The 24,850-nt window shown below is 25.8% G+C and overlaps 1 protein-coding gene across 1 annotated transcript in view; it reads right to left on the bottom strand.

The window, feature by feature from the left end:
* Positions 1-890: 890 nt before the first annotated feature.
* Positions 891-24,850, bottom strand: part of LOC100206923 (mitochondrial fission regulator 2) — a 27,678-nt gene continuing 3,718 nt past the window's right edge. Inside the window, exons 3-8 of the mRNA XM_065814483.1 lie at positions 19,662-19,868; positions 18,663-18,777; positions 18,049-18,167; positions 12,898-13,004; positions 6,442-6,563; positions 891-1,285 (exon numbers count right to left, since the gene is read on the bottom strand). Coding sequence (XP_065670555.1) covers positions 1,170-1,285; positions 6,442-6,563; positions 12,898-13,004; positions 18,049-18,167; positions 18,663-18,777; positions 19,662-19,868 — 786 coding nt within the window. The 3' untranslated portion in view covers positions 891-1,169. The remainder of the gene's footprint in view (positions 1,286-6,441; positions 6,564-12,897; positions 13,005-18,048; positions 18,168-18,662; positions 18,778-19,661; positions 19,869-24,850) is intronic.

Here is a 24,850-nt window from a genome sequence, read left to right as displayed (position 1 = left end):
TCCGCATATTTTCATTTATAAGTAACTTTCTTTTTTAATTTTTTGTACTTTAGTGTAATAATCAAGTGCATATACGTAGAATTACGTGTAATAGTCAATTTTATTCGTCAGCATAATAGTTCAATTCTGTATAATTGCAAATTTACAAAAGAATATTTCTGAAAAAAAGTCCCAAGGAGAAGGGAGGGGGGGGGGGAGTAATACCCCATGCCCCCCTCCCTCCTAAAACCCGCCACTGTCAGCCATAAATATAATTTTTAATACAGTTTAATAACTAACCTGAGAAATTTCATTTAGCCACTTATTAAAGTATTTTCTATTATTTTTTTCTAAAGAATAAAGGTTTTTATAACAACTGTTACAAATAACTTTAGGATGGGTAACTAAACTCTTATCATAGCTATCCCAAATAACAGTTTTTATTTATTCTTCAATAGCTTTGATTATTTTATGAAGTTTTGATGATTTTTTATCAAAGGTTTTAAAACAAACAGCACATATTGCTGACTTCCATTTTAATCACACTCTAAGTCGTTGTGCTCCAGAGAATTTTTTTAAACAAAATCCGCCGACAAATTAAAGTTATTTTGTTGAAAATGGCGGATATTTTATATAACTAAAAAGTATTAATTTCATTTTTTGATTTTCATGCATTTTCCCACTCAACTGGAGGTTTTAAGTAATCAATTATTTATTATTCTATATGCAACTAAGTATATATAAAATAAAATCTGATGTAAGGAAATTTCAAACCTTACGGTTACTGTGGTTCACAGTGCGTGCGCAAGTTTAAAAATTTAAACAATTTAATTTGAAGCACTCAAGTGAATCAAAGTTATTATGTCAGCTTTTTTTCTAATAATTTTTCAAACAAAGATTGAGAAAAATAATTATAAAAAGCAAAAAGCAATTGTTGTATTTAAAAAATTAGTTCTAAAACAAATTATAGATAATTACGTTTATAAAGATCACAATTAAGTCGTACTGATTTTTTAGTAAACAAGTAAAAACTTATGATTAATATTAATACAGTAAATATACATTCCTTACATAATAAACTCCTTGCATATTTTCCAAAAACTGTCCAAGTCACATCGATTTTATAGAAAATGTTTGCGAAAAAACATTTCTGATATTATTTAATATTATGTGATATTAATATTATGACATTAAGTGTCTAAAATCTTTTTCAGTGCAACCGGTCGTGGTCTTGGTTTAGGAATAGGTCTGGAAGGATTTTTTTGGGGCGAAGGCGAGAAATCGGAAAGGGAACTGTTTTCTCCATCTAAAAAAAAAACAAAAAAACACTAAACCAAATTTCACTAAACGCTCGAGTACATTAATAATAAACACCTAAACATTAAATAGTTAACTTAATGTTAAATTCAAAAAATCCATAAACTGTCCTCATTTCTATACATTAATTTGAGTAAATTTTCTCAAAAGTAAGAAAAGCATGTAGCGTTATCATGTAACGTTATCATATAACGTTATCGTGTAACGCTATCGTGTAACGTTATCGTGTAACGTTACCATGTAACGTTATCACGTAACGTTATCACGTAACGTTATCGTGTAACGTTGTCACGTAACGTTATCACGTAACGTTATCACGTAACGTTATCACGTAACGTTATCACGTAACGTTATCACGTAACGTTATCACGTAACGTTATCACGTAACGTTATCACGTAACGTTATCACGTAACGTTATCACGTAACGTTATCACGTAACGTTATCACGTAACGTTATCACGTAACGTTATCACGTAACGTTATCACGTAACGTTATCACGTAACGTTATCATGTAACAAAAATCTGCGGACATAAAAGCTGAATATTCAAACGGATATGCGTGGACAAAAAAAAAAGCAATTTAAAGTTAGATAAATTCTTTTGATATACCTACCCCACCTACTCTTGGTTGGTCTATGATAAGACCCATCAGATAAAATATCAGACATGGTGTTTTTATCGCATTTTAAGTCACGTTATATATCATGTAACGGAAATCTGCGGACATAAAGACCAAATATTTCAAGGGATATGCGGGGATATTTGGTCCACAAAAAAAAAGCTGTTTAAAGTTTGATAAATTTGTTTGATATACCTACCCCACCAACTCTTGGTCGGTCTACTGTAAGACCCATTTTTTTTCTAAATTCATCTCTGATTTCAACTATTCATCTCATTTTTTCTAAATACATCTATCATTTTTTCTAAATACATCTCTGATAGCAACTTTTTTTTTTTTTCAGTACTAGCCTGCCATTTTATAATTGGGATGTTGTAAGAGATGTGGAGCATATTCGAAATATCTTATCTAGGCATGCAAAATAAAACAGTCTGATATTCTCTTCTAGAATTTGTTTTTAAACTACTAAAGGTAGATTGTTTATTTTTATTGAAAATGCACCGCAAACATCATTGGTAAGAATTTGGTGTTGTAAAAATAATAGTTTTAAATTTTTCATTTATTGATTTAACTACTAAAGGTAGATTGTTTATTTCTATTGAAAATGCACCGCAAACATTAATCTGAGAAGCCAGTCAAGCCAGTTTAGCCAGAGAAGTCAGTAACTAATTGACAACGGTTTCAAATTTTTCCTAATAAGATATTTTTTTTCATCATCATTAATCAATTGTTATTACCATTTTGATCTAAAAAACACTGTCCACGGAAAACTAAATGTACCTCTCTATTAAACTTTGAGGTATGGTAAGTATTCAATTACATATCAATGCATCAGTGAATGGAATCCAAGTCTTGTGTGCATTGTGAATGAGTTTGAAAAATAAAAACTTGAAAATAATTTATCTTCATTTTTTTATTTAAAACAAAAAAAATTTAAACAAATTCTAAAAAAAAATTAATTTTAATATCTTTATCATTATTAACCTCTTTTAGTTTTCTTATTTTACTTTTTCTTCTTACTATTTTCATAGAAACTTTGTTTTTGTCATTATTATTTATTATTTTCATTACTGCTATTTTTATTATTACTATTATGATTATAATTGTAATAAATACTGTTATTTTTGCTGTTACTTTTGCTCTATTAATGAATAAAGTTATTATTGTTATTATTATTATTTTTTAAATTAACATTATTAATATGATTATTTGGTGTCACACCTTTGATCAGGTTTCTGCATGAGTGACTCCTTTCTTGTCAATCATTTATTTATATTTTTAATAATGATATTTTGGTTTTATTATTTATAGTATTATGGTTATTCTTAATCTTCTTATTATTATTATTACTATTAATATTATTATTATTATTATATTAATGTTATCTGATGATTGTAAATTTTGAGGAAAATAAATATCCTGATGTTGTTGTTATTGTAGTCATCTTTAAAACAATATAGTTCAAGAAGAACTAAACAAGTTATAAAAGACAATTCATATTCTCATTGCAGTATGATAAAGAATTTGTGATGGTCTGCAGAGTAGCACTGACCCGAATGTTTTCAAGCATTTATTTTATTAACCTCTTTTACAAGATGATATCATGGGTTTAGAAAATAATTAAGTTAAATGCTGTTTTATAACAAATTAAAGATCAAAAATAGTTAAATTAAAGACCGTGTTTCATAAATGCTGAAAAGGTGCTTTGGATAGATCAGCATCTAAGTTTAGCGCTAATAATTGTTTTGACAGAAGTGATCCTGTACATGATTCTTTGCTGCATAATTTTTTAACAACCTTTCCTTTCTTAAATCTTTTATCTCTTTTTTATACTTTTATACCTACTAAAGCCTAAAGTTTCATTAGTTGTCATAATTCCATTCATTTATAATACTTGTAATACTCCATTCATTTAATGTAAAGTTTAAGAAAAAATTGTTATTTGCCATTTCGCTATCGCCTTTTATAATGTTTATACTTGAATATTATTGGCGAACCATCAAAATACTATTTTTAAATTATTACGAATGTACCTATTTGCGTCAACGTATAAAGATTAAGCATTTAAGTGCAGTCTTTAAGTCATTTTCTTTTTGTTTACGAAACAAATGGTTACAAGCATAGTCCCAAAGCATTTCAATGCGGTTGAACTTCCATCTATTTTATACTTCCATGGTATAACTAAGAAATTCTTTTATTCCTTTTCGGTTGTTATCGCGTTTTTTTTTGTTAAGTATAATTTAAATGCTTTCCGAAAAAGATAAAATTAATTATAAATAAATAACATTATGATCTTTAAGTTGTTAAGGTACAAATTTTTTTTTCACAGTTTAAAATGGTAGCATTAAAAATGAAAAATTTTAGTTTCAATCAAAACCCTTAGAGGTAACTAGAAAGCAGCAAAATGAAAAATATTTGTTTTCATAAGTCTAGAAAAAAAATATTATTATAAAGTCAATCAGCAATTTTTTAAATTTCAAATCCTTTTTAAAATTTATTATTATTTATAAAAAAGGCAATGAGATATGGGAACATGGTAAATTGAATTTAAAAAATTCATTAGTTAGGACATCTATATGGAGGTAAATTTTTACCCACAGGATTAAATAAGTCACAAGAATACCACAAGCCACAAAAAATAATAAGTTATACATTAGTTTTTTGAAACACCTTATATAATTCTTTGCATGATATTTTTTAATGTTGAACTTTATGAAGATGCTTGACATAATATTACCAGGTTAAAAATTTTTTTAAATATAAAGTTATAATTTTAAGTTATATGGGTAAAAGTATATAGAGACAGTAAAAATGATTTTAAAAAACTCTAAAATTTTGCCTTGCTATCAGCAAGGCAACTTTTAGAGTTTTTTAAAATCATTTTTTTTTAAAACTTATTTTACTCAAATTGGTATTTAAAACTAAATACTTTTTATTTAAAACTAAATACTTTTTATTTAAAACTAAATACTTTTTATTTAAAACTAAATACTTTTTATTTAAAACTAAATACTTTTTATTTAAAACTAAATACTATATATTTAAAACTAAATACTTTTTATTTAAAACTAAATACTTTTTATTTAAAACTAAATACTTTTTATTTAAAACTAAATACTATTTATTTAAAACTAAATACTATTTATTTAAAACTAAATACTTTTTATTTAAAACTAAATACTTTTTATTTAAAACTAAATACTTTTTATTTAAAACTAAATACTTTTTATTTAAAACTAAATACTATTTATTTAAAACTAAATACTTTTTATTTAAAACTAAATACTTTTTATTTAAAACTAAATACTTTTTATTTAAAACTAAATACTATTTATTTAAAACTAAATACTATTTATTTAAAACTAAATACTATTTATTTAAAACTAAATACTTTTTATTTAAAACTAAATACTTTTTATTTAAAACTAAATACTTTTTATTTAAAACTAAATACTTTTTATTTAAAACTAAATACTTTTTATTTAAAACTAAATACTTTTTATTTAAAACTAAATACTTTTTATTTAAAACTAAATACTTTTTATTTAAAACTAAATACTTTTTATTTAAAACTAAATACTTTTTATTTAAAACTAAATACTTTTTATTTAAAACTAAATACTATTTATTTAAAACTAAATACTTTTTATTTAAAACTAAATACTTTTTATTTAAAACTAAATACTTTTTATTTAAAACTAAATACTTTTTATTTAAAACTAAATACTTTTTATTTAAAACTAAATACTTTTTATTTAAAACTAAATACTTTTTATTTAAAACTAAATACTTTTTATTTAAAACTAAATACTTTTTATTTAAAACTAAATACTTTTTATTTAAAACTAAATACTTTTTATTTAAAACTAAATACTTTTTATTTAAAACTAAATACTTTTTATTTAAAACTAAATACTTTTTATTTAAAACTAAATACTTTTTATTTAAAACTAAATACTTTTTATTTAAAACTAAATACTTTTTATTTAAAACTAAATACTTTTTATTTAAAACTAAATACTTTTTATTTTAACAAGTTGCTTAGAATGTATTTGCACTTCTTTTTTTAAACAATTTTCAGAAATTTTATAAATACCAATTATTATCACACTCCAGTTTTTTATTAATTTTTAAAAATAAAGTAATAAAGAACTCTGGAAAATAATAAAACTACATTATATTATCCATCCACAAATAAATAAAAAACAGTGGCATATAAACAAAATGGAAAATTTAAATTTATAAATAACTAAATAAATATATATATATATATATATATATATATATATATATATATATATATATATATATATATATATATATATATATATATATATATATTCAAATAAATATTTGAACACATATTTTTATTTTTGCTGCATTAGTTTTTAACTAGATAAAAAAAAAAATCGCATGGTTATATGAATCAGTTTTTTTTAAAAAGGCGAATTTGCTCAAAACTTCTTAAGGAAATTCGCCCTTTTAAAAAACACTGATTCATATGTAAGTACTGAAAAAACTTACCAGGAGATCTATATATATTAGAATTTTGAAACTTTTCCCTTAAGGCTTTGGCGATTATATCAGCTGGATTAGAGAGGTCTTCTAAACGATCGTTTTTTTTTAATGGTGTACCTCCTGGTGAACTGAAAAAAAAAGTTTAGTATATTGGTTTTTATAATATATTATATATATTTAGTATATTGGTTTGTAGGATATATTATAGCATGCTATATAGTACTTATTATTGTAGTTTAATATATTAACAAAATTAAATAGTTTTGAATATATATTCAAAAGTTAAAAAAAGTAATACTGATAAATGAGTTAAATCCTTGTATTAATTACAGTGTATCTGTCAATGATACAGAGGTAAATTAACTCTCATAAGGGATTTATACAACTATCTAAAAATTATAAATTATAAATTATAAAAATTAGTTATATTTCATATAACTGCAGTACAGGTATGTGCTTTATATATTGTTTTGTTACTGCAGTTTTATTTCATATAACTGCAGTGACAAAAACAACAATAAATAAATGAAAAGCACGTATCTTAAAAATGTTTCAATACTGAATCATTAGTATATCGAAAACATTTGTAACTTACAGATCTCTAAATAATCAACAAGTCTGAATTAAAATAATGTTTTTATTTTATAGAAAAATTAAGGAAATTTCATAAATTATATAACTCCTAAAATATATAATTCTTTTAAGCAGCAACTATAATAGTATTTGAAGAAAAGAGAAAGAGATGCAACAAATAAATGATGGGAAAGAAGCTCAAGTTTAGCAGATAGACCGGGTCCAACTATCTTTACAATGCAATTTTGGACCTTGTCTAGAAGAGAAAGAGCATCATTAGAAGAACCAGCCCAAATATGACAACAGTAATCCATACAGGGACAAATAGGAGATTTGTAGGGGTAAGAAAGGGAATCAGGAGAGAGAAAATGGCAAGCATGATAAAGAAAAGCAACCTTAGCAGATGAGATTTTAGCAATTGATTGTATATATGGTTTCCATGAAAGGTCAGTAGTAAACGATAATCCAAGTAGACATAAAGAATTGTACTAAGTTAGAGGGTTGCTAATCATTAAGAAATGAATATTGACAGTATTGCGATACTTGTTTGGAGTAAAATACTGAGTTTTGTTGGAGTTATAATTTACAAGCCACTATGAGCCCCAATCTGTTACAGAAGTGAGATCAGATTCAAGATCGGCTGCCTGTTTTAAGTGATCAAAAAGAGAAGACTTTTTGTCAAGACAAGAGTATAAAGTTGAGTCATCAGCAATAAGAGCTACTTTAGATGTAAGTTTGTCAGAATGATCATTAATGAAGATAAGAAACAGAACAGGACCAAGGATAGAACCTTGAGGTACCCCAAAAGCTATTTGAAATAATGAAGAGTGTTGGCTTTTGAGGATGACTTTTTAAAGCGGTTGGAAAGAAACGATTTGATAATCTCAAAAACTTTCCCAGATACACTATATGAAACAAGCTTGTGGAGAAGACCAACATCCCAAATTTTGTTGAAAGCCTGAGATATGTCATGAGTAATAGCCTAGCCTCTACACCTCTATCTAACGCCTAAAAATTTTTTTCAGTCACAGCAGTTAGCAAGTCAGCCATAGAGCGAGAGGATCAAATACCGTATTGATTGTCTGACACCAAGTTATTTGACTCAAGATGGGATGTTAGAAAATTGTTTATCAAAGACTCAAAGACCTTGCTAATAACAGAAAGATGACTGATCGGATGATAATTGGAGCGGTCAGAATGTTCACCTGAGGCAGGCAAGAAAATAAGACTCAGTTAAGCACTTATTAAATAGATTAAACAGAATTGAAGAGAGTTCTGGAAAACAATTTTGTAAGACTATGACAGGAATGTTGTCTGGACCACAAGCTGTAGAAGAGTATAATCGAGATATGACTTTAGCAATGGAAGAGGAAGTGATTTGAATGTCTAACAATGGGTTAACCTGTTTGATTGAAATGGAAGAAAGAGAATGGCCATAAGATTCAAGACTCGAACTAGAAGAAAAGTTCTTTGCAAATAGTTCAGCCTTATCCTTGGGAGAGGTAATAAGATCAGTCCCATCAATGAGAGATGGAATGCTAAACCTTCCTTTGTTAACAACGCTGTTGAAGATTAGCCAAAAGTCTCTAGAGCCTAACTTCTGAGATAAGATATGAGATTTAGTGAACTGAGAATAATGGAGCTTAGCATTTGACAGCATCTTTTTACATTGATTTCTTGCAATAATAAATGGCCATTTGTTCTCAAGTTGTTCTTTTAAAAAAATGATTATGATTAGATATAGCAGCTGCACAAGAGGGTGAAATCACGAAGTAGAATGAAGTGTGACTCGGAAACATGTAGGGAGCGCATTTTTTAGCTGAGAGGGAATAGACATTATCCTAAGGACCGTCACGAAGAAAATCATGAAAAGAATCCCATTCAGCTTTAGGGTAGTAGTAAGTAGTACAATGATAGAATGAGTCCAAAAAGGAAGTATGAGATAAAAGATTTAAAGAGATCATTGCATGGTCAGAACCACCTAAAGGAGAAAAAGCAGAAACTTAACACAAGCTAGGATCAGAGAGCAGACACAAGTCAAGGAATGAAGGTAAATAACTAGGATTGTCAGGAAAATGATTCACAAAGTTAACTATCTGAATAAGAGATTAAGAAATGCAGAAATTATAGGCTTTAGCGCCAGCAGGGTCAGTGGTGTTTGAGCCAAGCCATTCAGTGTGATGAGCATTAAAGTCACCAATAATAACAATATTGGCAGAGGGGTAAAAAGAGAGAGCATGGTCAATTTGATCAGAAACTATTTCTAAAAGAGTGCAGTCTTGGGAAGGAGAATGATAAAAAACAAAGAAAAAGGTGATGGAGTGAAGAGGTGCTAAGCAGAAGAACATAAAGGAATGACCAAAGAATTCGAACCTGATTTCAAGATAAATAAGTGAATTGATTCGTATGTATACCCCAAGCTGGTTAACAGAATTATTCTGCTTACCCCTAAAGTCTTTGCTTTGGAGGCCTCCAACAAGATAGTAGCAGGATGCAGTTAAAATCTGCCCAAGATAAGTATTTTTATTGAAACACTGCCTCTAGCCTTTACTCAACCAAGAGCTCAGAGGCAGGGAATTTTCAAGTCAGAATTTGTTTCTTTTAGCTTTCACTTAAAAAAGCACACTATACAAGGCGACAGGGCCTGGGGCAGGTAGTACTGGGTTACATAATACCAGTAGCAGGATGATCGTGATGATCCTAAACCTGACCTTTTATTTCTTAATAATTTTATTTTATTTTTTAATAATGATCATTATATATATATATATATATATATATATATATATATATATATATATATATATATATATATATATATATATATATATATATATATATATATATATATATATATATATATATGTATCGTTATATATTTGTATTTTAAATACTGTAATGAAATGCTCATTTAAAATGTAATGAAAAAAAATAAAAAATAAAAAAAACTACGAAAATCATCATTCACATTCACTTGAGGAAATGGGGATAGTATGAAAAGTGTGTACTAAATTTTAAGGATATGCTTTTTTCACAAGTTTTTCATGGAATCCATGAATCATTTCTCTTTCAGTTAACTGCAGTCTTATTGACAGATTTCTTGTTTTAGTTTCTCCAAATTCCCATAAAGTGTTAATTTTTTTTAAAAAAACTAAGGTTATTATATAAAAATACAAACAAAAAAAAAAGTTTAGATGAATGTAAAAAATAAGGTGCCGGAACGCCATTACGGTGCGTTCTAGGAGAAAAAAAGCACTAGGTATAGTAATTCAAGTGCCAAAATAGAATATAGATAGAATGTTTCTGCAGCATAATAATGAAGATTTTATTAAGTTTAATTTTGCAATTTTTTGAAAGTAGCAATGAAATCACTCTCTGTCAACAGTTGTCAAATAGAATTCCATTTCAATTGCACGTCCTATATGACCACGCAAATAATACTTTGTTTTGACAACTTGACCACAACTTTTTTTATATCAAAAAAGCACTGAATAAAAAAGATTTTTAATTACACCTTCAAAATAAATAACATCAAAACAAAATATTTCATTTGAAATATTTTCATATAATTTATATACATGTTATTTTTGAAATACTCATATAATTTATATATATGTTATTTTTGAAATACTTACATAATATATATGTATACGTTATCAATTAAACAAGTATACATTTTTTATCATATAAATAATTTTTTTTTTAAATAAACTTATTTTGACTGTTTATAAAGACAACATTTTGGACCACGATAGTCTTTTTAATTAACTTTATATAAAAATCATTAAAGCTAATTTACTTAAAAAGATAAAAAATTTGTTGAGAAAAATGAATTACTGAATATAAATTTTTCTTCTTAAAAAAATATTTTTTATAAATTTTATAAACAACTACTTTAAACAAGCGATTGTCTCTTTAATAATTTTTTTATTAAAGTTTTTTTAAATGCGCAAGTATTTACTATACTGTATTTGTATGGAAACTTACTATTGTTAAATAAGTAAAAAAAAAAACTATAAATTAAATTAAATGCGCTAATTTATTTACAATTATTCAAACAATCAAAGTTGTTACTTTATTTATAAGGGTTTCCATAATATTATAAAAACACTTGCAAATATAAAAAGTTTGAAGTTTTATTCCAAATGCAATTAAAAACTTGATTTGAATACTCTCAGTATTTTTGTTTTTAAGGGTTTATTTTTGTTGTTTATATGTTTATTTTTTCCTGGCTATTTCTTTTTATTTTGCTTTTATGCTTAGTCTAGATGAGTTTTTTTAGCGCATTTTTTTAGTGTTCAAATTTTCAAAACATGTTAACAGCCATGATCAAATTGTCAAAACAAAGTATTAATCGCAAGGTTATATAAAGATGTGCAATTGAACACCTTTCTGAACAAGACTGACATGGTGATCTATTTAACAACTACTTTTTTTTATCTTAACAATATTGTTTTGAATATTCTTAGCTATATACATATGTTTTAAGGTGGTTCTTATAGGCATGGTAAAAAACAAACATCAATTTTTTTAACTTGTTAATGCATAATGGAACACAGAAAGTGGAGTAAATAGCTCCAATATGAAAAATAAATAAATAAAAAACAAGTCTGTTCACTCACAGGTGTGCCAACTTATGGACCTGATATTCAGCTTTTCAAACATTTTTTAAAACAATGGGGCCAGATCAGTAAGATCCAAGTTTATATTAGGATACAATCGTATAATGACACAAATCTTTCTATGAAAAATAGTGAAAATATTAAACAAACGTTTTACAATACAACAATTAGAAGGAATACATTAATGAGAGGATTATAGAGAACTGTTTATCAACATTTACTCAGCAGGTACTCAATTATTTTAAATAACATTCAAAGACTTGTAATCTTTTATGTTTGCCTTATGATTTTTTATGTTTATTATGTATCAGATGAATACATTCAAGAATAGTTTTAATTAGCTTCACAAATAAGTGATCTTATATCTCTAAGAAGACTATTGAAGTTGCTTTTCACAAATTCACTAATAAGTGATCTTATATTTCTAAGAAGACTATTGAAGTTGTTTTTCACAAATTCACTAATAAGTGATCTTATATCTCTAAGAAGACTATTGAAGTTGTTTTTCACAAATTCACTAATAAGTGATCTTATATCTCTAAGAAGACTATTGAAGTTGTTTTTCACAAATTCACTAATAAGTGATCTTATATCTCTAAGAAGACTATTGAAGTTGTTTTTCACAAATTCACTAATAAGTGATCTTATATCTCTAAGAAGACTATTGAAGTTGTTTTTCACAAATTCACTAATAAGTGATCTTATATCTCTAAGAAGCCATACAGAAACTTTTGGGATTGATCTTTGGTATAAATAACTGATTAGACTTTTATTTTTTGATTCACACATTACTTTCAGTAAAAAGAGAATCATGGCTTGCGAACCATTTAAAGAAATTAAAGGTGCAAGTAATCCTCTTAAAAGAATAACATGGTAGCTTAGTGATATTAAGGTAAAAGATTGACATGTTTTAATTAATTCGTCAAGCAGCATATAGGATATTTCTTCAACAAATCAAGTGTCACAGATTTTTTAATTTTAATTACTTATTCAGTTGAATAAATTCAGTTTTATTAAGTATTTTTAAAGATTTTTTAAAACAAATCAGGTTAAACGATACACATTTTAACTTTTTGTAATTTTGTTTTGAATGTGTAGTTAACTAGTAGTTCTTAAAATGAAATTTAACAAATTCTACCTAATCTACCACCCTAACATATAAGTATCTATATATAAAACCAATATACCAGTAGAAATAGTTCACTTTATATATTAGCTCCAATATACAAAATATATTTTAAAATAAACATGTTGATAATTTACATACCGACAAATATTTGAACTTTTTAGTTTAACATTAGTTAAACCTTTTAGTACATCATTCATAGAAGATTTATTCTCTTCATTGACAACTTTAATTGATGGCATGCAAACCTAATGCAAAATAAAAAGATAAAAAGTTGCTAGCAACACTTTATTTAGATACAACATATTGTAATTTTAACTTTGAGATACTGTAGTTCTCAAACAACAACTATCACAAGCATTATTCATCTTAAGGGTTGCTCAAATTTGTATTACTTGCATTTGAAAACCTATTTTCTTACCTTAATGTTCTTCATAAATTTAACTTTTCAATTTAAAAAAAATGTAAATTAAAATAAATTAAATGAAAAAGTATAAAAATATATATATTTTTAAATCAATTTTAAATTTTACAACCTTTCATAAATGATTGACACTGAGTCTAATTAGTTACTTGGCATTGAAAAGGTTAAGTAAATAAAGAATAGGTAATTTCACCCAAAATTGGAGTAAAGTGAGCTACTGTGTTATTTAGTTAATTCATGTTTGTTGCTATGTTAAAACAAATTGTGAACTATCCTGCTACTATTTTGATTTCATTTTATGTTTAAAACCCACATTTGTTGCAATACAAATCTAACTTGCCAAAAGACAGTGTGGCTACAGCAGATGTGCAAACAGTGTACTAACTTTTATTTTGATTAGCTATTAGAAATTTTGTAAACTTATATAATAACTGAGAGTTTTTTAATTGACTCATACATATATATGAAGAGCTTACTTTCAAAACGTGTTAAGCGCCATTTTCAAAGGAATTGCACAATATTTAAAAAAAAATCATTAAGTTATGTCAGCAACTGTTTTCAAATACTTCAATATTGTTATTTACTTTTAGCTAAAAAAAAATTTTATTTTCAGAACGTGGTATGATTTTTTTTTAATTTATTTTCAAAATGCTGCTTTTAATAAATAATAGTTTTGCGCAAGCACGATATGCATCTCAAAGTAAATCTTTTAAATGCCTGACTATGGTTGTTTGGAGGAAAGTGTTTTTTTACCGTTAAAGTCACGAAAAAAAAAAAAGGCAAAGCGTAAATTCAACATTGAAGCGGAGAATTCAATTGTAATACCAAAAAAGTGTCACAGGATGCTTCTATACTATCAATGCTTAATATAATCAGTAATAAAAGAGACAGAGTGAAAAATAATGAATGAAAAAAGTAAAGAACTATGAGCATTGAGCACTTTTTATGGATTAAAGGATACAAATTTCGAGTTTGCCAAGCTTCATTTTGTTCAGTATTGTGTAAATGTACAAATACTTTACTTTATACAAGTACTTTTTAAAAAATATTTTAGTGACAAAAGTCAACATTTTATTTATTTATACTATATAGCCATGAATCCTGATAGGGTAATAAGAACTGCAAGACACTGGTAGGAGTATGGAACAACCAGACCTGAAAAAAGAAGGAGATGGGGAGAAAGCAGCTTTTTCTGAAATGAAAGAAGCTATTAAAAACCATATTCAGACTTTTACATGTAGAGCAAGTCATTATGGAAGAAAAGATGCTCTTGAACGTAAATATTTGCCCTCTGATTTGAATATAAAATACCAATTCTTTTGATAAAAATAATACCATTATTGCTCAAAATGTGGGCTACCATTATTACTATGGGGTATTTATAAACCATTACAATTTAGCATTTGGATACCCAGCAACAGATACATGTTCTGCATGCCAATCTTTCAAATTGTGCGAGAAGGAACCAAAATATTACTGATAACCAAAAGAAAAGAAAAACTGCTCTACTCATTCTTCACTGAAGGAAAGAATGTTTTACAGTTTGCTTAATGATATTCACCCAAAACATATGACTATCTGCTTTGACATGATGGAGAACCTTTATTTATATGTTCCAGGAATTGTTATTGACAAGGGTAATAAATCTCAGTCTGTTAATGATAATTTTTTAGGAATAGGAAAGACTCAAATATAATCCTTTCAGCTGTACAACATCTATTAAAAAATGATCTAATGGATAAGTGTTCTGATGTTTCATTACTTCGACTGTCTTCTGATTCATGCTGAAGGCAGAACAAAAACATAAATATGGCATCTATGCTTCTTGCTCTAAGAAAGCAATGTTTCAAGAAACTGCATATTACACATACCTTTCAAGAACATGGACACTCATATCTGCCAGCAGATCGTGTGTTTGATTGAGTATTAAAAAAAAAAAGAGATAAAGTTCTGGAGCCTAATGAATACATAAACATATGGAAAAGTTATGGTTTATGGACAAGACTGGTCAGGATTTAATTTCAAATCAGAAGTGAAAAAGTTTGTCAAGAACACAAAAACAATTAAAATCAGTGAAGCAAAAAAACTCCTAATTTTTAAATTTTGAAGAGCTAGAAGTAGTTGCCTGCAGTTACCATTTTGAGCTCAAATCACATAGCCTTCTTAAAAAAGGGAATTAATTCCTGACCAAAATTTTGAAGAGCTAGAAGTAGTTGCCTGCAGTTACCATTTTGAGCTCAAATCACATAGCCTTCTTAAAAAAGGGAATTAATTCCTGACCAAAATTTTGAAGAGCAAGAAGTAGTTGCCTGCATTTACCATTTTGAGCTCAAATCACATAGCCTTCTTAAAAAAGGGAATTAATTCCTGACCAAAATCTTTGGAATTAAAGAACTGTGTTAAGCTCGCTAAAAAAGATGTTTTTTGTCTCCTTTGTCAAGTAGGAGTAGAAGACAGAATACTTGCCATGTATAAAACACTACTCTGTAATGCCACTGAAGATGTTTTTAACTTTTAGTAAAGAAGATAATTCATAACTTCATTCATATTTTTTAGCTGTGAATTGTTTTAGTGTGCATTATTTGATGTATAAGTATTAAATTAGAGAAACTTTTTTTTCCAGCATAAACTGTTATATTTTGCGCTTTAATTAAATTTATATTATTAAATCAAAACAGCTAGTTTATGAGAAGAGTCATAAGACTGGGTGAATAAAAATAAGCAATTGCTTTTACTCTGTAATAGGTCAGTTTTGCTCAAGTTTATTTGTCAGCTTTACATGAATAAAAACTTGAGCCAAAATTGCTAAAGTTTTTTCAGAAAGTTTTGTTTCTTTTTTCATATACTTTAAGACTTTAAAAATAACAAAGATAATAATTACAATAACTTAATAAAATTTTTATTAAGATCTAGTTATTTTTAAACTTTAATATCTTTAATGTTTAAAAAGATTCATAGTAAATGTAACTTATTTATTAAACAGTATTAAAGTATTTTAACATTTAATTACTAATAATTTAAAACATTAATAATTACTAAAATTAACTACAATATAGTTAATAAATGTTTAAAATACTTAAAACAATTTTCAAAAATTATTTACAAATAACGTGGTAATTACAACATCGCAGAAAAAGAAGTGATATCCCCAAATAAACTCTGGGTTCGTCACTATATATATATATATACTATATATATAATAGATATATAAATATATATATATATATATATATATATATGTATATATATATATATTATATATATATATATATAAAATAATATATATATAAATATATATATTTATATGTATATATACATATATATATACATATATATATATATATATATATATATATATATAATATATATACTATATATATAATATATAGTATATAATATATATATATATATACATATAACATATATATATATATAATATATATTATATATATTTATATAATTATATATATATAATATATTATATATATAATATATATATATATATATATATTATATATAACATATATATATAATATATATTTTATATATATATATATTATATATAACACATATATATAATATATATTTTATATATATATATATTATATATAACACATATATATATTATATATTTTTTTATATATATATTATATATAACATATATATATATATAATATATATTATATATATATATATATATATCTATATATATATATATTATATATATATATATATATATATCTATATATATATATATATATATATATATATATGTTCACTAGCTTATGCCTTTATATATAATATATAATTATATATATATTTATATAATTATATATATATAATATATTATATATATAATATATATATATATATATTATATATAACATATATATATAATATATATGTTATATATAATTATATAAATATTTTATATATAATTATATATAATTATATAAATATATATATATAATATATATTATATATATATTTATATAATTATATATATATATATAATATATTATATATATAATATATATATATATATCTATATATAACATATATATATATTATATATTTTATATATATATATATATTATATATAACACATATATATAATATATATTTTATATATATATATATTATATATATAACACATATATATAATATATATTTTTTATATATATATTATATATAACATATATATATATATAATATATATTTTATATATATATATATATATATATATATATATATATATTATATATATATATATATATTATTTATATATATATATATATATATTTATATATATATATATATATAATATATATATATATATATATATATATATATATGTTCACTAGCTTATGCCTTTGTATTTAATCAACTATACAACTCTCAGATATATATTTGAGAATAAATGATACCATTGATACCAAAACATACAAGTATATCTGATACCTACGGTACAAGTATCGTGTGAATTATATATAAATAATGCCTTGAAATTACAGTTTTTAACATGTAATTTCAAGGCATTATTTATATATAACTTACTAGAAAAAAAATAAAACAAAACATAAACAAAATAAAAAGTTTTATAAAATAACCGATCAAACAATGCCTTTCACAAAAAAATTTTTTACAGGCACCTAAAGCAAAAAAAATTTTTTTAATTTAGAAAAACTTTTTAATGCCAAAATAATACAACACTTCTAACCAAATCTATAAAAAATAGTTCAATTTAGCTCAGCTTATCCTATAATTTTAACCCAGCTAACTCACCCTAGGTAAGTGTTTAAATGGCCATTCATAGCTAAAGCAGTGTCAGCCACTAATTATAACTAAAAATTCAATAATATACTCACTGCAGATGCATTTGCACTTTTAAAAATAGGCAGAGGAGGCGGAGGAGGCGGTGGTGGAGGTAACATACTTGTCGGTTGAACAACTGCAATTTGAGCAGATGATGCAGCAGGATTAGGGACTAGTAATAATAATAAAAAATTTAACTCTTTAAAATCTTTAGTAACATTAAACGAATAAAAAAACTTTTTTTCTTAATACTAAACAAACAATTTTATTGTATAATATTAATATTACAATGAGGGATGTGGAGTCCCAAAAGGACTCTGGCTTTAAATCTCTATATTTTCTAGGTTTCTGGCATCCAGGAGCTATGAAAATGTCAAGAGACTTATAATCTGTAATAAAAAAAAAATCATGAGATTTAATGACTTAGAACCAATTATTTTTTAGCCTGCAGACTAGGAGTATCCTCATCAGAGTTCTTTCTCCCGTTAAACAATAGGACTCCAGGTTCAAAATTTGATTGTTCCTCTAACTTAAAAGTTTTAACTAATCAAGAATTTTATTAAAACTTTTTAATAAGAAAAGCTCCTGGATACCAAAAACCAGAAAAAATACTCATTTGTTTGTATAATATTAATATAACATCAACTAATTTTTTTATCACACTAACCATTTCTAGTAGACACTATAGCAGCAATTTGAGCTCTCAATTTGGCAAGTTCATCTTCTAGAGCAGATAACTTATTTGGATCTTCATTACTAATACCAGGTTTTGCAGAAGCTTCCTAATAAAATCATAAATGTTCTTTTAAATCTGGTTTACAATGTCTTTGAACTTATATATATGTACATATAAGTATAAGTGTGTGTGTGTGTTTTAAATTTTATTAAAATTTTATTAAAAAATTAAAGATTTTGAATATTAAAAATTAAAATTAAATTAAAAAAAATTTTAAAAATTTAAAACTTTTATTTAATATTTTTTAAATTGCTGGTTTTGTAACACAGTTATCATCATCAAAAAACAAGTAAATGTTTGTTATATGTAGACTAAGCATAATTTTGACATGGTTAACTTGTTTAATGATATAGAGGTTTTTTCACTCTATAATGCTTGTGTTTTAATTAAACACTTTCACAGAAAAAATTCAAAATTGAAAAAAAAAAAATTTATAAAAACAACTCTCTTAAATGTTTGTAAACATGTTTTTATTTCTCCTATATTGTTCAACAACTTATGTCTTTTTATTTATCCTATATCGTTCAACAACTTATGCCTTTAGATGACAAGTAAACCATTATAGCATTCAACAACTATTTGTGTTTTTACATGGGTATGTAGAAAACATATATATAAGCATAAATACTTATTTAAAACATAAATAAAATATAATTCTATTTTTTTTTTTTTTTTTTTATATACTATGGAAAAAAAAGACTAGCTAAAAATTTCTTTTTTAAAGATGAGTTGTAGAAAAACGTTTTTTATTTAACTATGTGTTTTGTTTTTTGTTTTATTCAACTACCTGTTTTTAATATTTTATTTGTCAAAATTACTTAAATCTACTTTTTGTTTTAAATTTTGAAAAAATAATCAAAAAAATTAAATTGAATACTTAAAAAGTATATCTTTTAATTAAAAAATTATAATAACAGAAAAAAAAATTACTTTAACATTGACTTCCTCATCTGAAGATGAATCATCTTCATCATTAACAAAAACATTTATATCATCCCACACTAATTGCCCGATGTCTGCTAAAGTTGGTACAACATGATGCTTAACCTGATCAACATGTTGTCGAACATGATCTAAATTTGTGATAAAGAAGGTAGATGCACTGTTGATTATAGTTCTTCGAGAATGTTCAAAAAGCTTTAAAAAAAAAGTTTATTATTTAAAAATACTTCTAAATAAAAACTTATTTAAAAAACACTTTTAAAGTGCTTATTTATTAGGAAAAAACATAATTTTAAAATTTTATTGTTAGCTCTTTCAATTATTGCTTAGGCCAGATGCAGTTAACATCTGCCTTTAATGAGTTTTTTTTTTTTTTTTTTTTTTTGTGACACCATCACTAGCCTTTACTTATTCAAGACCAACAAAACAAGGGGTACTTTAACTCTAAGTTAACTTCTCCTAGACTTTGCCTAGAAAAACAAATCTAACAAGGCAGTAGGAAACAAGGTAGGATGTACAGAATTACATATTACAATTAGCAGGGTAACTATAATGATCTTAATATGACCTGATCATAAAAACTAGGACATATTACAAGAAACAAAAATATTATTGAAACAAAATAATATTGTTCCAGAATTGAGAAAAACCTTTTGAAAGTTGTCTAATTTAGCAGATAATTAGGATATATAAAATACTTTGCATTTTATCTAATTAATTAGAGCATAAAACATTGACGTGATGATAATTGAGTTAGCCTCTACAGTGACATATCCATAAGTTTTTTGGGCATACTGGTCTGTTTACATTTTAGAACCTTTTTATTTTTATTTTTTTAGCAACTAAAAACATTGAATCTTAAAATTAACTTTAGTTTTTCTAAATAGAAAAACTAAAGTTAATATATAGTAAATATAATATAAAAATATTGTAGAAATAGGAACAAGTAACCAAAAGTAATTTTATATTAACAACTTTAACGTCAACATCCATTTGCCGCTTATTTTCCTTTATACCTTTAATTTGCTAACTAATGTAAAGAATGAGATCAAATTTATTTCCTTACTGCTTCTCCCGCGAAAGAAGCTTTATAACTACAAAATTTAATAAACAATAATTTTATATATAAATATATTTCTTTTAAATAAACTAACAAGATTTATTTAAGGCATATTAGAAAGGATAGACATTATATAAATCAATGCGTCTCTTGCCCGAGTCTCGATAAATGCCAGTTAACTCTTCATAAGTTTGGCTTGTTAAATTTCCTGGGCCAACCAAAGAAATTCGCATAAGGCGATCAAGTGCTATTTTACTATTTTACTCTTTGTTTAGAATGTATTAAGTTTAGCATAGAGAACCCTCTTTTGACATTTGCCATGCTAGGTGATATGAGTAGTGACAATTTGAATAACTTGATTATATCATAGTACTGCTCACATGTATACTCAGTACGGAAAACAGTATAAATACCATCACTTGTTATTGGGTGTTCGTGCTTATATATATCGATGTTACTACTTTTTAACTTGCCTTCTTCTACTAAAGCTTGAATTTTTAAGTTTCTTTTTATTTTAAGGTTAAATAAGATTTCTCTATAATCAGAGAGAAAATGATGGATATCCTCTTCATTATCTTAAATAGGATTAAACAATGGTGGTGCAATAATTTTTTCCCTGTTAATAACAGCAGGTTTGCATGGCCATAAAATTGTGAAAGTTTACTGTTAGCTGAAAATTTGCTGGGACCTTGATTTTCACCAGTTGCATTAAATGCATCAAATGCTAAAAATACATCGTCATTAATTCACATTGCTGGATCAATTTCCTCTTTTAATCTCTTCATAAATGGCACTTTTATTTTCTTTAAAAGCTTATCAATTGTTTCTGGTGTTGAAATCATATTAAACAAATTATTTTTATTTAATCGACGTGCTAGTCCTTGACGCTCTTTAGATATATTGAAAAATTTATTTGAATGAGTGTTAAATAATGGAGTTTTATTGTTGGCCATATTGTTAAGCTCATTTTTTAAAAGGTCTAATTTTAAGTTTTGTAAAAACTTTGCAAATTTATTTATTGGTACTAAAATATCAGCCAGTAAAAGCAAAAATAGTATATTAAAAGGAACAAGTAATTGATATGCTAGACCATCCAGCTCCACATAGTACTTCTCATTAACAATTGCATCAAGGCTGTTTATAACTTGTTCAAATTTTAAAACGAGTCCTACTGAAGAAGTGCCATGAGATAACCAACGCGTTGCAGCAGCTTCAAGTAACTTTGCTGGTTTTAAATTGTCAGCATTTTGCGTTGCATCGAATATTGAATCCTTTACACTAGAATATCTCATGGCTTTTTAAACTCTCAAGATATTAGCATCAACGCTAACTAGGACATCAAATTTACGCACACAAGAGCTAAAATGTCATTGTTTAGCTCTTGTGTGCGTACACAAAGTGTACATACACAAGAGCTAAACAATGATAATGACAGTTAATGTGCATTGAGTGGGGAGAAATTTTTTTTAGCTTAGCTTGTAAACCATTACGCACCTCACTCATTGTGTTAGTTCCATCAAAGCCATGGAAACGCAGTCGCTGGATATCTATCGATTTAGATGTTAAAACTAGTTTTATTTGATCACATAAGGTTTGCGCATCCTTTCTTCCAATTACTTGGACTAAACCAAGAAGTATTTCTTCAATAGTATGAGAATCAGAATTGACATATCTAATGAAAACTGAAAAAACAGTCCTATCCGCCATGCCGCTCATCTCATCAGCAAGAACACTTAAGTCATTTTTGCTGAGATTGGTAACACATCATGTACCTACGTCAATCTAGTAAATGTTCATTGGTATTAGGGATAACGCATTTGTTTGATTCACACTCTATAATAATTTCGCTTTCGTTTGTTCTTATTTTAGGAATCAACTGCTGATCTACCTCTTCTTGAACTTGTTGTGTCTTGTTTTGTAGTTTGGTTAACAGCAAATGCTTCAAAAATTGACTTTTGTCCATCAATTTGCATTATTATTTTTACTGTCTAAAGATCTGTATGTGGATGAATTTTTGTTGTGGCTTCTACAAGTAGTCTTTGGCCAACCCACATTACATAAGTTAAACGCGCTATATAAACTTTTGTAAACAAATTTTTGTAATTAAAGTTTATAAAGACATAAAACGCAGAGTTATAGTATAGCAAGGTCGTTAATTCATTCAAAAGTTAATAACTTTTTTTTTCTTCTCTTACTTATTAAATTAAGTTTTTTGATTATGTTATCACATTTAAAAAAAGTTTTATTTATTTTATAATTTTAAATTTTATAACTGTTTATTTACATTTTTACTGCAATTTTACTATTATTTAAAATAAGAAAGTTTAAAGTTCATAGAATTTAATTGAATTGTAAATTATAGTTATGAAATGTATATTTTGAAACAAGTTAATGTTTTTATGAAAGAAATTATAAAAATATAAAATACTAAGCATTACTTATTTAAATCCAATAAAAATTTGCATTTTGCATTTTAATCCAATAGTAACATATTCCATATCTCATCCGCATGAATTCGAATTTTAAGTCAATCGAAGCATTCTGATTGACTTAAAATACATTTATAATCTGTTTTAAAAGTCGTTTTTAGACAGAGAGGGTTCAAAACCCTATTGAAAATATTGATAATAAAAGACCCTCCACTTGTCAAATATATTTTTGTTTACATCCCCCTCCTTTCCATCTTCCCCATAAAAAAGCATGCACTACAATCCTTGCAATGTACCAAAACTTGTATTTTATGGACTATTGTAAGACTCTTTCGAAATAATAATGATTATAAATGATGACTTTATGCACTAAAATATACTTTATTTTTTAATATCTTTATGCTAAATTTATCTTTTCTTTTATCTTTATTTAATATTTTATCTTTTAATATTTTTTTGAAACATTGATTTTAGTGAACCTAAATCCGGCCTCTCGGTGATTTGCAGACAGAAAAAAATTTTTATAGAAAATTCTATAAAGCCAAATCCTTTTACAGATCTTTATTTAATTAAGTTACTACATAATATTTATAAAATCAATTGATATTGTCTTCAAGATACTATCTTTGTCTTAATGAGAAGTCTGAAACTGCCTTATGCAAGTTCTCTCCATGGTCTTTGTGACTTACATTTCTTTTGTATCTTGCCCAAGTTGGTTTAAACTTGGAGTGAATAGCTTCTCCCGTTTGTTCTACAAATCTGGCTAGACCACATTGATTTTCTTCACAAAAAGGAACAATATTGGCTAACATGATGTGGACCTTCCATGTTATGAGTAAGGTGTAATTATAGTATTTTGAAAACTCTATTAGGTAATTATATAAGTCTTTCAATCTAGCAATAGAATACTTGACATTGGGACTAAATACGACACACATTAAATCTTTGAAACATGCAATAATAGGCATTAGTTGTCGACAATCATTTAGGAATGCCACCTCTAGATCTTGAAGATTATTCAATTCTTTTTACAGTTCACTCCATCAAACCCTCCTCCATGATAGCATTGTCTGAAAATGTATTTTCCAGACAGCTACTGATTAAAGTTTGGCCAGAGAGTAAAAACTAGTTCGCTGAGAACATTAATAAAACCCATAAATATATGTAATGATGATGGAGGAATTTTGTTTATTACTTTAACTTCTGGATCTTCATCAAGATGAATAAGCCTTTTTCGTATAATATTTTTATAGAGCTGTGCTGTTTCTTTTTTTTCTCCTGCTGCTTGAAACTCTGAAAGATGAATATCAAGGCTTCCAAACATTCTTAGAGTTCTTACATTTATAGAATTCTCACTTTCACAATATAAACATGCATGGATGCCACCATGGTCAGATAAACCCATAATCATGTTAGCCAACTTTAAATCCCACGCAATATGAAAACCCAGGCTGTCTAGCTGGATAATATCTAAAATTTGTTTTATATTCTGATATGTTTCAGGAACATCTTCAGCAATAGCAATAAACTGTATATGTTGCACACCAGACCCTATATATTTGCCTGATCCCCAACGTTTACTTCTGTTTTTTATATTACTACTGTTAACTTTAAGTTCATCTGCATCAAAAATGTTAACACATTTTTTCAATGAACCTCCACCTCCATCAATCGAAACTCTTACAATG

The sequence above is a fragment of the Hydra vulgaris genome, chromosome 12, assembly GCF_038396675.1.
Source record: "Hydra vulgaris chromosome 12, alternate assembly HydraT2T_AEP".
NCBI lineage: Eukaryota > Metazoa > Cnidaria > Hydrozoa > Anthoathecata > Hydridae > Hydra > Hydra vulgaris.
This window is presented reverse-complemented; position numbering and strand designations above follow the sequence as displayed.